Source organism: Cibotium barometz, chromosome 19 (assembly GCF_041138505.1).
Source record: "Cibotium barometz isolate CiBa-2024 chromosome 19, ASM4113850v1, whole genome shotgun sequence".
Lineage (NCBI taxonomy): Eukaryota > Viridiplantae > Streptophyta > Polypodiopsida > Cyatheales > Cibotiaceae > Cibotium > Cibotium barometz.
The window spans coordinates 37440860-37456128 of record NC_141064.1 but is presented as its reverse complement, the minus strand read 5'-3'; the positions used below and the strand labels follow the sequence as shown (position 1 = coordinate 37456128).

Genomic DNA, 15269 nt, shown 5'->3' with positions numbered 1-15269 from the left:
TTATTGGGTATTCCCTTGAGCAAAAGGGATACAGGTGTTATAACCCTGCTACACGTGAGTTGAGGGTCAGCAGGGATGTTGTTTTTGATGAGATGAGCAGCTGGTATGCTGCTGAAAAAGAAGTTGTTGGGGGGGCTGATGTGAGTGGAAATGTGGATGCACAGAATGCAAGTCAGCAATCACAGTCTTTGAGTGGACCAGGAGAGTCCTCATCTATAGTGGTTCAGTTGATAGACCATGGAGTGGCAAGCTGCGTCATAATACCAATCCTGCAAATGTGATTAGTACATCACATAAAGGCAAAGAGAAAGTGATTGAGCCCCTTAGTATGCCTGACATTTCTGCAAGGCATTCTCATGTTGTCTAGTGGCTCAGAGATGAGCCTTGATGAGGATCTTGGGATACCAGCTATGAGAACACTTGGTGTAAAGAAGGCTATGGAAGCCATGAATGCAAAGCTGCAAAGATCTGGGAGAGTGAAGAATCCTGTGCAGAGGTTTACCTATGATGGTTATGTGGCACATCACTATGCATACATGGCAAAAGTTGTACAGGTTGTAGAGCCCACATGCATTGATGAGGCTGTTGGAAATGTGTGTTGGGAGAAAGCTATGGATGAGGAGATGGATGCACTATATGGAAATGAGACTTGGGATTTAGTGCTTGAAGACAATAAAGCCATTGGATGCAAGTCTGCCCACTCTGTTGCCTTTTGCAACCAACTTGTCTTTAAAGTCTTCAACATAACAACCATCTGCTCAATCATCTTGCCAACTGAAACCAGATTCTTTGTTATATTTGAAACATGAAGAAGTACATCTGCAAGGTACTTCATTTTGCCATCCTGCATAGACAATGGCACATCTCCAACATGGGCAATTGGAGAAGCAGTGTTATCCCCTGTTTCCACAAAACTTGGTCTTTCAAGGTTTTCCATCTCCTTGAACCCATGTGGTTCGAAGCACCTGAATCAACGTACCATAGATCATCTTTATGTGCTACTTCAACATTTTCAGACATGGCATTAACGACATGCTGCATAACAAACAACCTTTCATTATCCTCATTGTTTCTGCTCGAGGATGCATAGTTGTTTTGCTGCAATTTCCCATTTTGCATGTCAGCCTGCTTCTTATAACAATCTGCTTGCACATGTCCAGACTTACCACAATAAAAGCATCCACGTGTATCGTTATACTGCCTTTGCCAATTTCCATGACCTCTTTGACTCCCCTGCCTCTGAATTGGCCTCTTCCACCTGCGTGTTGTTGTTGTTGTGAATTATGGGACTGTTGTTGTTGTTGCTGCTGGCCATAATTTTGATTACCTATTCGGCCACCTCCTTGGCCGTGTCGACGGCCTCCTCTACCTCGTCCTCTTCCTGAACTTGTGTAGAAGGCCTGTTGCTCTGAACTGTTTTTGTTTTGTGAAGACTGTTGGTCTTCACCCAAGCTCTTCTCTTCTATAATCAACATAGACACCAAATCTATGAAATTGGAAATGTTTTCCCGAGTCTGAATAGACATCTTGAACACCTTGTATTGTGGCCCGAGACCACGTAGACAGACTTCCCCCTTATCATCATCATCTAATGAAACACCAATAGATGCAAGGGATTCCATAATACCCTTGATCTTCAATGCATAGTCATTCACAGACATACTCCTTTTCTCCACCTTATCACTCATCATCATCTATTGAAACACCAATAGATGCAAGGGATTCCATAATACCCTTGATCTTCAATGCATAGTCATTCACAGACATACTCTTTTTCTCCACAGTATGAAGTTCATTCTTCAACTGTATCTTTCATGCCTTGGTATTCGTTTCATAGAGTTTACCAAGGTGTCCCACGCCTCCTTGGGGGACTTGGCATCCTATATGTGCCCAATCATGGTGTCCTGTATACTGATAGAGAGCCAATACATAACTTTTCTGGCTCCTTGGTTCCAATCCTTGAACTCTTTCACATTTGCAGCAGTCGGATTGATCTCCGGTATCTCTGGTGCCTCTTCATGCTCACCTTCTATGTAGTCCTAGTAACCCTTTCCCATCAGGAAATTTGTCAACCTGAACCTCCAAGCATGGAGGTTGTTCGTATCAAGCTTCTCAGAAGCAACAATCTGGTTTATGCCATCATTTGACATCTTGGCCAGACACACAAATTTGCTAGAAACAGCACTCTGGTTTGTCCTGCACAAACTGCTGTATTTTCTGCAGCGGTACTGTACTACACTCAAATGTCACAACCAGTGACCTCAATGTGCATACATACACCCAATGGTAACTGTTGACCTCCTTGCAGCACCCACAATGTCTGCATAACCAATATGTCTTCCTACAGTTCTTAAAACAGAGTTCTGTAGAGAATCGATGACTTACCTGCTGCAGTGCTCGAAATCGCCTGCTGTTCGAAAAATGGAGGTCTTGATGCGCCCAAAACGCATTTTTGGCCCAAAAAATTCATCCAATAGGACAATATAGTTGCCCTATAGCTTTACTCCCGCGAAGAAAGGTCCTCAATCAGAGATCGTTTGCCGGTGCCTCCTGTAGAGCTCCCGACAAGGGTGTAGTCGCCAACACAAATAGGGAAGAGTAGATGAAGCTCTTACCCTCGTACCACTTCCTGTGCTTCTCTTGCTTGCAGCTCAGTCCTTAGCATGAACCAGGCTCTGATACCATGAAAAGATGCAGGGGAGAAGAGAGCTTGAGCTCTTGCAAGCACACACACACTCACAAAACCCTAAAAGAGAACACACAAGGTGAGAGGCTGAAAATCTTCTTCTTCTTCACACAACACTCAACACACCATATACAAAGATAAGAGTACACACATATGAAAAGGTACTCAACCAAATACATACTAGGGTTCTCTATAGTGTGAACCCAACTAAATGAGCTGGCGCTATAACTATGCCAGTCTCTAGAATGGCTGTTACACAGCCTGTCATCCCACTGGCCGCATATCACCCATGATCTCACCAACCATGCCAGTGGTGTAAGTGTGGGGCCTATCTCCCAGGCGGGTCATCAGTGTCCACCGCCTCACTAGATGAGCTCGATATCTCAAAAGTTTCGACTCATAGAGTTAAGCATTAGAACTCGGATACGTTAGTGCAAGAAAATACAAAAAATTGTGCCACCACACTCACGAAAATGTATGGCCGTACTCTAAAGAATAGGTAATGTTAACCATAGTGGTTAACATACCCCCCTTCCTATCTCAGATTTTGTCATCAAAAATATTGATTAGCAGTTCTCATTGAAGTTGTGCCACCACACACAAAAATATATGATCGTACTCTAAAGAATAGGTGTAATGTTAACTATAGTGGTTAACATACCCCCCACATTCCTATCTTGGATTTTCTCCTCAAAATATTAATTAGTAGCCCTCGTTGAAGTGGTTGAAGCACACAATAGTGCACATTCCACTAGTGCCCCAAAATGTGTTTCAAACATGTCTTTAAAGGTTATAATACAATGTCCATGCAATAATAATTGAGTTTGTAAAAATAGGGAAGCACTTGTGGAAGAGCCAGTTGAATGTTGAGGCTGGGTGCTAACCTCTTTGTTAAAGTGTGTGGAACAGTCCAAAGTAGGATGTGAATAAGCTTGAAAGAGCGTATGGTTGCTTGGGCATAAGCTTGAAGTTGGTGATGAAATTTGACATTCAATCAATCACATCTTGTCTTCTTCAATCTCTTGTGGGTTCAAGATATATGGGATGTTGAACACCACATTGGGCTTCATTCAGTGAGTTTCTTAAACTCTTTCCATCTCCACCAATACATGGGATTGAGTTGATGCACATATAGTGTGGGGCATCACGGTAGGTGATCCTAATTATAGAAGTTCTGGAGGTGTGGCTTTCTCCAACATGGTTGTAGCCCATAATCGGCCTCTATTAGAAATTCGATTCTCTTGTTTGTCCTTTGGTAGCCCCCCCTAGTCTCCTCAGTGTGCTGATGGTACAAGAAGAATCTGATGATGCCTTACCATGCACACTTTCAAAACTTTAAACCCAAGGTTTTGGTCCATTTCAATTCAATCCTTGAAGTTCATGGCCCATCTATGTTCAATAGAGAATACCATTCTAAGATCACTCCCTTTGGAGGGCCTATCTCCTCTTCTTCATCTTCTTTCATAGATGGGTTGGCTTTGTGCTCTAGCATATTGATATGTGTTAGCATGTGGGGGGGCTCTTCTTTCTTCTTCCACTTAGTTTATAAGAGTGTGGGGCACAGTGAAGAGTTGCAAGAATCTATCCCCATTCTAGTCCATGGTAGGATTCCATGTGTTCTTGTCCACCCCCTCAATCACATCCAAGTAACTCTCTAAGAAATAATGCATAAGAACCTTGTTTGTAGCGTGGGCACATGTGAAATCTCTAGCTTTGAGTGTTCCCCTTAATGATATTTGGGGCAGGTTCTTCTTACATTTTACCTTTGCCCTTATCTGTTGCTTGTCTTGATGACCACTAGGTCATTTTGGGGGCTCTTGTGCCTATCCTAATGCTCTTAGTCGTCAAAGCAATGCATGTTGGCTCTTGTACCTACCCTGATTCTCCTAGTCAAAGCAGTGCATTTGGGATAAATTTTAGGGGAGGAAAAACCATGTGGCACCCGATCTTGCTCAGGATCTTGTGTGAGGTAAAAGTTATGATTTTTGGGTCTAGTTTGAGATGGCTATAGAGAGCACCAATAGGCTCCCTCTCTTAGGCCATTTGAATTTGGGATTGTGCATGAGGGAACTAGATAATGTCACGATCACTTTGGAATCATTTCACATCCTAAATATTAATGTTACATTTTTGTGCATGTCTTTATCATTGGGAATCACCTCATACATTTCACATCCTAAATATTAATGTTACATTTTTGTGCATGTCTTTATCATTGGGAATTACCTCATACATGTGAATTTAAGACACATGGTTTTAAGTTCTATATGATAAGCTTGGGTATGGGTCTTCTCATGGAATCTATATCAACATATAGAAGATATCTTGGTTTAGTTTCATGCATGCAAATCAAGATCTTGAAGTGGGATTATGTAGGGTCTCTTGAAAGGTTTGTTTTAATGGATGTTGCAAGTATATTGTTAAAGCATTAAGATTGAATCTTGAAAAGTCTACACCCCTGTGTAAAGGCTATTGGCAATGTGTACATTCTTCCAACGATGTATAGGGTTGTGTTTAAGGCTCACGAGGATTGGATAGACTCTTTCAAGTTATCCAAAATGTTTAAAAATTCAATGGAGTCTCTCAATCATGGAGTTGGGGTGCATTAGAAGATGGATGGTTACATGTGTAAAGAATGAGACCCTGTTTAACATAAAGATTACTCAATTAAACTTGTGGATTTATGGGATGGGATTGGTTGTAATTAAGGGGAGAGAAGAAAATGGAGAGCCCTCATTCCCACTTCGATTTGAATGCTAGTTGAGGGCACAATCAAATACTCTATTAGCCGCACAATATACTAGAATTATGATCTAGCTATAATAACATTTGGATTTCTAAGAAAGTTGATCAATTTAAGAAGAAAATTCTTAAAAAGATTGAAATACATTTTTTCTTTGTGCGATCAGCGTGTGCAAACTCAAAACATGCCAAATGTAACCTTTAGCTAAATGTAGGCAATGTTGTTATAGATATATCAAAGGAAGATGCTTCATTTATGTCATTTAGAGATGTAGTAATAGCATTAATGTAGAAATTGATAAAGAGTAATTGAACTCAATGGTGATAAATGTAGAAGTAGCATCAATGTAAAAATTGATAAAGAGTAGTTGAACTCAATGGTGATAAATGTGATTTGTATTTATAGACTTGTTTATGTTGTCTAGACCTTTTTAAAAACTACCATGATCAATTGACAATTGAAATCATTAAATTATTTTTATAATTGTGAATATATACAATTTTCATTTATTGTACAAGTTCTCATGCCCCTAATTTTGGACCACTTCTTAGATTGTTGGTGTTCTTAACTTTCTGGAAAGTTAACATTTTTGGTTCATTTTGAAAAATCCTTTAGTGCGAGTAAATTGTCAAATTTTCTCACGAATTACTACTTTTTTAAGGGGAATATTATCAATATGTTTTCATTAATTAGAGTATCACCCAATTGATTAGAGTATCACCCAATTGATTTGAAATATCACCCAATTGATTAGAGTACCACCCAATTGATTTGAAATAGTGTTTAATGATCTCATTTTCAAGGTGCTACTAGCGTCATTAATTAGAATTTATTGCCACACACGCATGATCAAGGGATGGCTTGCTTCTTATCACAACTCTATAAATTGCACTTAGCACCCACACCACTTGGTAAGGAAATCCATTATGTTTTATTGATTTAAAAGACCTTATTGGCTACGTCCATTATGTTTTAGTGATCTAAAAGACCTTTATTGGCTTTTAAGGCAAGCGCACTAGGTCTTAGCAAGACCAATAAGGACCTTCATACTCACTTAGGACCACTTCGGGAGATTGACATTGCCGATGAATCTTTATGAGGAATAACTTTTATTCATTACCACATATCACATACACTACACATTCAAAGCCACGTTAGAATATTGCCATTTCTCAAGACACTAAGTTATATTTGCTATCCATCGCCCATAGATTTTAGGTTACTAGGTGACGTCCCTTGATTTTGTACAAATGTAGCCCATTCAGATGCTCTAATGAATATGCAACAATTTTTCATGTAGATGGAGCACTAGGAAGGAGCGTGAATGCAAATCGATCTTCAAATAAACTTACCTTCAATGGGGTTGTAACTCAACTACCTCTGTTTACTATTTGAATAAGGCAATGGACTTCACGATGGGTGAGCTTTATTGTGATCCTTTTCACACACTTGAAGGCTCTAAGCATTCATAAACCAATACTTGGCAATATCCCATGACCGTGGCGAGGTGTTTCCATTGCCCCATTCCATCATCGTTGGGCAAGTGTTTGTCTATATAGCAATAAAGTTGTGGTCATTGCAAGTTAAGATAAATCATATTGAAATTTGAGGGTCATCCCATTCAATTGTCTGGGTGGCTACTGGACAACATCATAGGGCCTTTCGCGGACAGACATGTGTGCAAAGTCCTACCTAAAGATTATCTCTCAATGGGCCATCCATGTGGAATGAATGCCCATGCGCGCAGAGGTCTTATACCTAGAGATTGTCTGTACTAGTACTGTATGTGAAAGACATTAAGAAGCGAAATGCAGGAATGGAAGCCAGAATACAAAGGGTCAAAAACGGCAACAACACATGCTGATAAATGATAACAATTGAAGGGATTTTTCCTCATTTTTTTTAGAAATCTAAGATTTCTCTTCTCTCCTGTCCTCGTTTGTCCCTGGTTATTATATGTAATAGATAGATGGACCATCCATGTGGTATGAATGCCCATGCTCGTGTGTAACACTAATTAAGTAGCATAGACTTGCAAAAAGTTGGACCTCGTTAAGGTTTTAGCATTTTTCCGCGACCCTCTGTGCGACGACATGGGCTTCAGCATGGGTAAATTTCTACTCGATCTACTGCAATTAAGCACTTCTGGGAAGTGAGGGCTTGTTGTTGTTGCAGATCCACGAGAGTGGGATTAAGAACTCATTGTTTTCTTTGTTCACAATGCGCACATCAGGGTGGGTGCTTCTTCGACATCTGGCTATGGCGTGCTGCCTGGCTTCCATTGCAGTAGCAGCTGCTGCTGCTGCTGCGAGCCCCCATGCTGTTTCAGAAAAAGACAGAGCTGTTGCCGCCCAACTTCTCATCGACTCAGAGGACACCATTAGCAGGTAAGGCTGGTTTTGTTCCTAAAAACGCCTGTTTTTGATCTCAAGTTCAGATCCTAGACGCTGGCACTCGCCGAATCGAAGTGAAATCCGGGCCGTCCACCTGGCAATGAATTTGAGATCATTGCCGTCCAATTAATACACCTTTGGATGTGCTCCGTCATTTGGCACTAAGATCCTTTGATTTGCTTGTCAACTATGAGTGCTGTGCGTGTAATGAATGATAAGTAACACATGTTCTAAAACCATTCGTTTGCATGTCATTGTTGGGTGCTTCACTCTCCCCCTATCCAGTGAGGGCCTGCTTAAGAAGGCTACAACTGGCTTTGAAGCATTGATTTTTAGCATTGGACCCATCCTTTTGGAGTATGAGAATGGCTGGACCCTGGCCTTGAGTGAGCTACCTCGTGTTTTGTACTTTCTGGAATAAATAAATTCCATTAGCTGAGCATATCGAATGGCCGTTGTTCTAAAGCCCCAATCAAGCATTTGGGATGAATAAGCAACTGGTGATTGGCCCACATTCTTTTTAAAAATCACCCTCAGCACATGGAAGAGCTATTGGGGAACAATCACACCCAATGGATGCTGCTTCGCCACCCATGCGCTTGTTGGTGGGGTTTGATTAGCATTTGAAAAATTGTTGGCTATTGGAAAACTGTCACACGGTTCACACCCAATGGTTGCTACTTAGGCATCCATGTGCACGGTGGGGGTTTGGCAAGATTATTGGCTATTGGAGAAAACTCACACCCAATGGCTGTTGCTTAGGCATCCATGTGCTTGGTGGGTTTTAAGTCGTGCAATTTAGGCTGGGACAGAATGTCATAAGTGCCAACTCAATTGCCGATTGCAGTTTCAGTGATATGCTTTGGTGGGCTTAGATTTTCAATGTTGTACGAGGGAGAGGAAAAAGGTCTCTCTACACTTTAGAGTGAATGCATTCATGTTTTGGAGGAGAGTTTTTCATCTTGTGGCAAGGTCTTCCCTATACCATGGGAATGACTCATGCACATTTTTAGGTTCAAAACCTTGGTTGCATCGGTTGTTTGAGGTGGGTGTTTTATGACTCATTTAGTGATGACTTACACATGTGCTCGTAAGGTTGTATGGGGTGTACGAGGGGCTTTATACACATCTATAAGGGAAGATCATCATGATCCGTGCTTGTGTGGACCATTACTGCACATCAGGTATGGTCCAAATTGGAGGATCTCTATGCTTGAGATTCATTGATGATGCGGGCCCTTACTTTGCAAGGGCAACTCTACGGTCTGTTATTTCTTGTTGGCAATTCTATGAAGTCGTTTCTCATGAAGGCCAAGGTTATCCATGACCAGTTACTGGTAATGGGTGCTACTTTGTCCTCTGTTCAGCTGGATGCACTTATCCTCACTAAGCTTCCCCCCGAATATGATGTGGTTTCTCAGGCTTTGAGGTGCCAGGACACAACCACTCAACTGGATTTTGATGACCTTAGCTCTCCTCTTGGAAGAAGATTCCGTCCTCCTTTCTCAGGGTAAGATCAAGGTGTCTCTTAACAATTCAGATCATGCACGCACTTCAGTTCAAAAGAAAGGTTGGAATCGTTGCTTCTCATGTGGGAAGAGAGGTCATCTGTCTAAGGATTGTTTGTCCAAGAAGAAGGACAAGACCAAGGGCAAGTCTTCATCTCAAAAGAAGGGCAAAGACACAACACAAGACAGTGATACATATACTTCCAGTGACTCATCTAGGGCTCCCATGGTGCTTTCGGCTCGGGAGGACCAAGATGGTGTTCTTTTCTAGTATACATGCAGTTTTTCCCATGTGCTTTTAGCCAAAGGAGGCTTGTGGGCGGGAGAGGGGGCTGGTAGCAACTCCATTTTCTGGTGCATGGAACCGTGAATCGAAGTTCCAAGCATTAGGAGTTTGGTAGGACAAGGTTAGCTTTGGTGTAGTAGAGACTATCTGTGTTCCGAGTTCATTGTTCGAGGTTTTGGGATGTGATGTGTTCACAGTTCACATTGCACACTTGTGTGGGAATTCGGAGCGAAGCAAACTTCTTTGCTTGTCGTGGTGGCATTGTGTTTTGAGGAAATAGGTTGGTGGGTGCTCTCTCCGAGGTGATTTGGGTATCTGCAGGACTGGAGGGTCTATGGTTGCATCTCTATCAGCTTATCTTCTTCAGACTCTTGCACACCATGAGATGTAGAGTGGGTGTTAGAATATTGTGCATCTCAGTGTAACACGCGGAAGCACTGGGGGTCTTCTTTCAGCCCTAAACACCACTTAGAACATGCTGATGCAAAAATGCAGACAGAAGGGAGAGTAGAGAGAGAGAGAGAGAGAGCTGGAAATTCAGTATATTAATATGGTACAAAAAGGTACCCAGTCTACAGCCCTAGGCTGCCTCATATAAAAGGGAATACACCAAAAACTGTCCTACTTTAAGGACCCAACTCAAAAGGAGCTAGGGCCTGCCTCATATAAAAGGTGGAATACACCATAAACTGTCCTACTCTAAGGACCCAACTCAAAAGGAGTTGAATGAATACAACAATGAGCCTTGAGTGCCTTATATAGGCATTTGGACAAAATAGGGAGCTGGCTGACTGCTGGTCGGCCAGCCAACTTGACACAAAACTGGAAAATCACTTCCCAAACTGCCTTCTCATGCAGCCAACAGCGCATCATGCCAACGACAGGTTCTTCTAGCATTCCATGCAGCTGACAGGTCATCTGGTCCATTCCTAGTCCAACACTTTCCATGCTTTGCACTCTTTTGCTCCAAAATCTGGTTCTAACTGATTCTTAAGTCCTTCTTTATCTATTGCCCTTCAGGACTAGCCTCAGAGAATGTCCATGGCAAATCTTGCACATGACACTCAATGTATTGGGACCATGCCTATTTATTGTGTATTATCTACATTTTTTCCTTTTAGTAGGTCGTGGAGTAGTTTGCCAGCTCCCTACCTTACTATATAAGGGGCCTCTTCTATTCACTTCCATCATCCAAGCACAATTGTACTGCGCTTCTCTTGCTGGCTATTGCCATTGTAAAAGCTTCATGCTATAATAAAAGGTGATCTTGTCAACAAGCTCTCTCTCTCTCTCTCTCTCTCTCTCTCTCTCTCTCTCTCCTTGTCTATGCTTCCGCCTGTGCATACGTCAACACTACGAAGGATCTCTTGAACAGGCTAGGGTTCAAATACTGGCTTTCGTTTTCGAACTACTAGAATCTAATTAATGGCCTGAAGGATTAAGGTCGAGTGTTCCTTGTTTTGTTTTTGCCAAATTATCTGCTTCAGAGTGTTTTTTTTTGGTTTCTGGATGTGAAAACAGTTTGGAGGAGACATATCAAGTTTTGCGGTCCTTTCAAGTTCTTGGAATCAAACGTGAAGAACCAACCACATGTAGTCGGATTGCTGAAGTTTTGACCTCTTCTAGCTCTTCTTTAAGAGACATTTACTATGCTGCCAAAATAGGGGAGGCATTGCTGTGCCCAATGGCGGAGGCCGACATCAAGGTGGGTGTTCGTATTTTAAAATCATCATTGGCTTACTGTGCCATATGCGATTTTACTGCCTGATTTTTAACTTGATTGCAGATCACAGTCTCAAATTTGCTACCGTCTTTAAGCAGTAGTGATGCTTTGTTGGATCTGCACTTTGCCATTGGGACACTTGCCATCATGAAGGTTTGGTTTTCTTCAATTTAACTAAGATCATTTTTCAATGCTAAGAGTGACCCTTTTTATATTCTGAAAGAAAGGACTTAGCCGGTGATTTTAATTTCATACCTTTTCGGTGTCTTTTTCCTTACAAGCAGAATTGGATCAAAGACGACCTGGTTTTGGAGAATGCAGCTGATATCTTCGATACTATCAAGGTACTTTCGATACTCTGTATTAGTCGCAGAGAGAACATTGTCTTAAAACTTAAATTCTCTCTAACATTTGTGCCTCCGTCCTGGAGCACGCATTAGGCATTGGGCCAAGAGGATGGCACTTGGAAGTATACCATGAATGAGGATGGATCCAGTGCTAAGGCTGCTGGTAAGTTTTTTTTCAAGCATAATTGAGAAATGTAGTGCAATGTGTTAAGGATCTGCAGATGACACATTTGCATGCTGCAGCTGAGGCTTGTATCCTAAACAATAGCGCCTCTTTCTGAGCCTTGAGGTCTGGGATGAGGCAGTTTGTTATATACATATACATACAACCTCACGAATGCGTGTATGTGTGTGTCAATATGTACTCATACACATTTAACTGCACAGACGTGTGCACATGTGTGTGTGTGCATGTGTATACACATGCACACGTGTGTGCGAGTGCATACCTCCATGGGTGTGTGGATGTATGCACAAGAAAATAAACTGTTTATGTTCAGAGTATAATCATAGGACTCGCATTGAAAAGTTCTGGTAGGTTTCTAATAGTTTTGATTTTGATATTATTTTTCTTGGGTGTATAGGAACTGCAATGGAGACACTTGCCAGTTTGATAAGCATAGCAGGTCCTGCCATTGACGAATCAATGGTACTTAGTTTTTCCTCGAAGTATGCTTTGTTGCATTGAATGGATTGCAATCTTGTTTAGTTGCAATTTTCTGTTATGGATTTTGTGCAGATTGGATCTATCAAAAGTGCAGTAAGGAAGCTGTTTGAATCTATTGAGAAATATGGTACGAATTTCTCAATTTAAAATGTTTAGGCTTCATGATTGCACACACACACAAATTATGTTTACTGTTTCTAGAATAAGTATTGTATATCAGTCTTTTTGCATAGAGAGTTTGTATTAATCTTTTAAGCTAAAGAGTCTAAGCTTACAGAAGCTGGATGCTGGTATTTATTTTATCATGTTACTCTCACATTTTGACAGAGGACGGCACACAATTTTTTGGTGAAAAGAATGTTGATGTCCTCAGTGGTGCGGATGGTCCTTTGGCAGCTACTTCCTACGTAGTCAAAGGTGTCACTGCATTTGCTGCTGTTGTGCCAGGACGATTTAAGGTGCCCTGATTTTCTATGCATCGTGCTTTTTATAAAATTTGAAAGATTAAAAAGATCTGCTACTAAGTTTGTGATAATTTTATAAACGTTTAAATGTTTAAAATTTAAAATTTTATTGTTGTGCCCAAAGATTTCTGCAGAGAAAATTGTCGGAATTGCAAACTTTTTTCTGAGTGCTGGCATATCAGGGAGCCGTGTCGACATTTTCCATGTATTGGATGCTCTGGGTGCGCTTGAAGCAAACAGGTGATAAAGCTGGGAGTTAAAGGCAACATTAACCCACTCTCATACAGATCCTTCATAGCTGTTTGAAGTATGCTAAACAGTGCTCATCTTTTCAAAATTCTTGATGCATTTGGATGTCTATGTTTTCTTGGTCAGCTTTGCAGTACCCTTGGTGCTATCTGTGTATCCATCAGTGCTTTCTTTGACAGGGAAAGACATCCTTGAGGTATCTTGACCAAGCTCTGTCTTATTGTGAAAGATAATGTACTCTTCTGGGATTAAAAGTTAGTTTGATTATAGTTTGGCCCATTGCCAAAGTGAAGTCTATGCTGCATCCCTGGCATGGATTTGCTAAGGGGTATTAGTTAATATCCTATGGGTCATACTTGCTATTGGAGAGGGTAAATAATAGGACCTGGGGCCTATATAAGTGAGAAGGTGTGCACATGAGTGTGTGTTAGGCCAATGATGTGTGGGACTGGGCCACTCTAGCCCATGAAGCGGATAGGATTGCCAAACCCTCAATGGTTGCTGGGCATGGTATGGGGTGCAACTGGCTGGTGTCTATGATCTGGAAGCATCATGTTCAGGTTTTTTCACCCGTTCTAGCTCTCCTATGCTTAGGAGTGGTCTGGAGTGGTTGGGCCTATGGTGTCTATGGGAATCTGTCCACTGTTTTCTCCATGTGTATACGTGTGTGTGTGTGTGTGTGTGTGTGTGTGTGTGTGTGTGTGTGTTTGGTGCCCTGGATACAGGTTGGTCCTGATTGCCTATGCGAGGGTGCTACAGAACTCAGTGTAGCTTCACTTTGAGTATCTGGTCTGGTGCTTTGACCCTATGTGGAGCTCATGTGACCTGTTCTTAGTTGATCCAAGCCATGGATTTGCATAAGCATCATGCAGTTGTAGGTTCAAAGGGTCTTGTATGAGGTTATCATCGGCATCTAATGGAGGAGAGTGGCATTGCTTGCATTCTTGCCCACATATGGCCCACATATGAAATGTAGGTCTGCCTAGTCTACACTATGTACTGAAATCAAATTTCGATTCTGGGTAGCTACTACGCTTGAAAGGGTAGGGAAGCCCTTGTTGAGCTCTCATCAGGTCCCTCCTGTTGCCTTCGGGCATCTATATGGTTACAGCTACCTCATTGTCATCCATGTAATCTACCTTTTTTTAATCTTTCTTGCAATGTCCTTTGATCACAAACCTTATCTAGGATGCCTAATCAAATGATGGATTGATGTTTACGTTTTGGTGTTGTGATTAGGTTTCGATCATGACCGTCCTTGGGTCACCGGTCCCGGCAACCGTCACTTTAAGCAAGGCAACTAGAGCAAGTGAGAAAAAGTCATTTCTGACCAATCAGGTATGCGCAGTTGTAACTGCAACCTTTCTAGCATTCTTATATTTTGATGAAGATTGAAGTCAAGTTGTAAGTTTTTTTAGGAGACTATGTTAGTAATTGGGTAAGATTGGGATGATTTCTAATTTGATATGTGGGAGTGTGTTTTGCTACTTCTCTTGAAAAGTTTGATGTATTACTGTTGAAATAATACACCCAAACATCTACATGTGATGTTGGGGACATGGGCATTTGGTTCAAAGGTCTTATAGCCTTAATACAAATGGTACACTATGGTCAAAGAAGGATCCACAAGAGAATATTCTAGGCGCCTATTGCAAATGGGAGATGGTTCAAACTTGCACCCAAATCTAGGGAATTTTGGAGATCTTGGAGGTGCTCACTTCAAGAGAAAATTAGGGTCTTGCTTAAAGGTTAACCATGCCCAAATCCATTGTATTCCAACCTATTTAAAGGCATTGATCTAATGCAACTATTATCCTATCTCATTGAGTTATTATGCTGTCCATTTGATTAAGCATGTAGTTAGTAATAATCTCTTTCTTAATTAGCTTGCTTCCATGCTTTCACCATAATTTCAACATGGTATAAGAGCCTAGATTTAGTGTCCTTACTCCAACTTTAATCTTGGATTATCATTTATGCTAATTATGATTAGTACTAATCTTTAGCTAAGCTAAAATCACTCTTTTGCCTCTTCTTCTCCAACCCACCTTCCATGGAGGCTTGATTTCTCCACAGCCATCCAAAGCCAAAGCTCTCTTTTGGGAGCACTTCATAGCCCGAAGGTGACCAGGTGTGGAGGCACAATGGCGGTGAAAACGTGTGCAGCAGCCCGGGAAGAAGAAAAGACCAGTCGCCCCGTTTT

General features: G+C 41.4%; 1 protein-coding gene across 1 annotated transcript in view; it reads left to right on the top strand.

The window, feature by feature from the left end:
- Nucleotides 1–7284: 7284 nt before the first annotated feature.
- Nucleotides 7285–15269, top strand: part of LOC147628541 (dolichyl-diphosphooligosaccharide--protein glycosyltransferase subunit 2-like) — a 55008-nt gene continuing 47023 nt past the window's right edge. The window contains exons 1-12 of the mRNA XM_086813726.1: nucleotides 7285–7538; nucleotides 7663–7816; nucleotides 11138–11321; nucleotides 11403–11492; nucleotides 11624–11683; nucleotides 11780–11849; nucleotides 12271–12335; nucleotides 12426–12480; nucleotides 12681–12811; nucleotides 12942–13057; nucleotides 13193–13262; nucleotides 14306–14404. Coding sequence (XP_086669852.1) covers nucleotides 7523–7538; nucleotides 7663–7816; nucleotides 11138–11321; nucleotides 11403–11492; nucleotides 11624–11683; nucleotides 11780–11849; nucleotides 12271–12335; nucleotides 12426–12480; nucleotides 12681–12811; nucleotides 12942–13057; nucleotides 13193–13262; nucleotides 14306–14404 — 1110 coding nt within the window. The 5' untranslated portion in view covers nucleotides 7285–7522. The remainder of the gene's footprint in view (nucleotides 7539–7662; nucleotides 7817–11137; nucleotides 11322–11402; nucleotides 11493–11623; nucleotides 11684–11779; nucleotides 11850–12270; nucleotides 12336–12425; nucleotides 12481–12680; nucleotides 12812–12941; nucleotides 13058–13192; nucleotides 13263–14305; nucleotides 14405–15269) is intronic.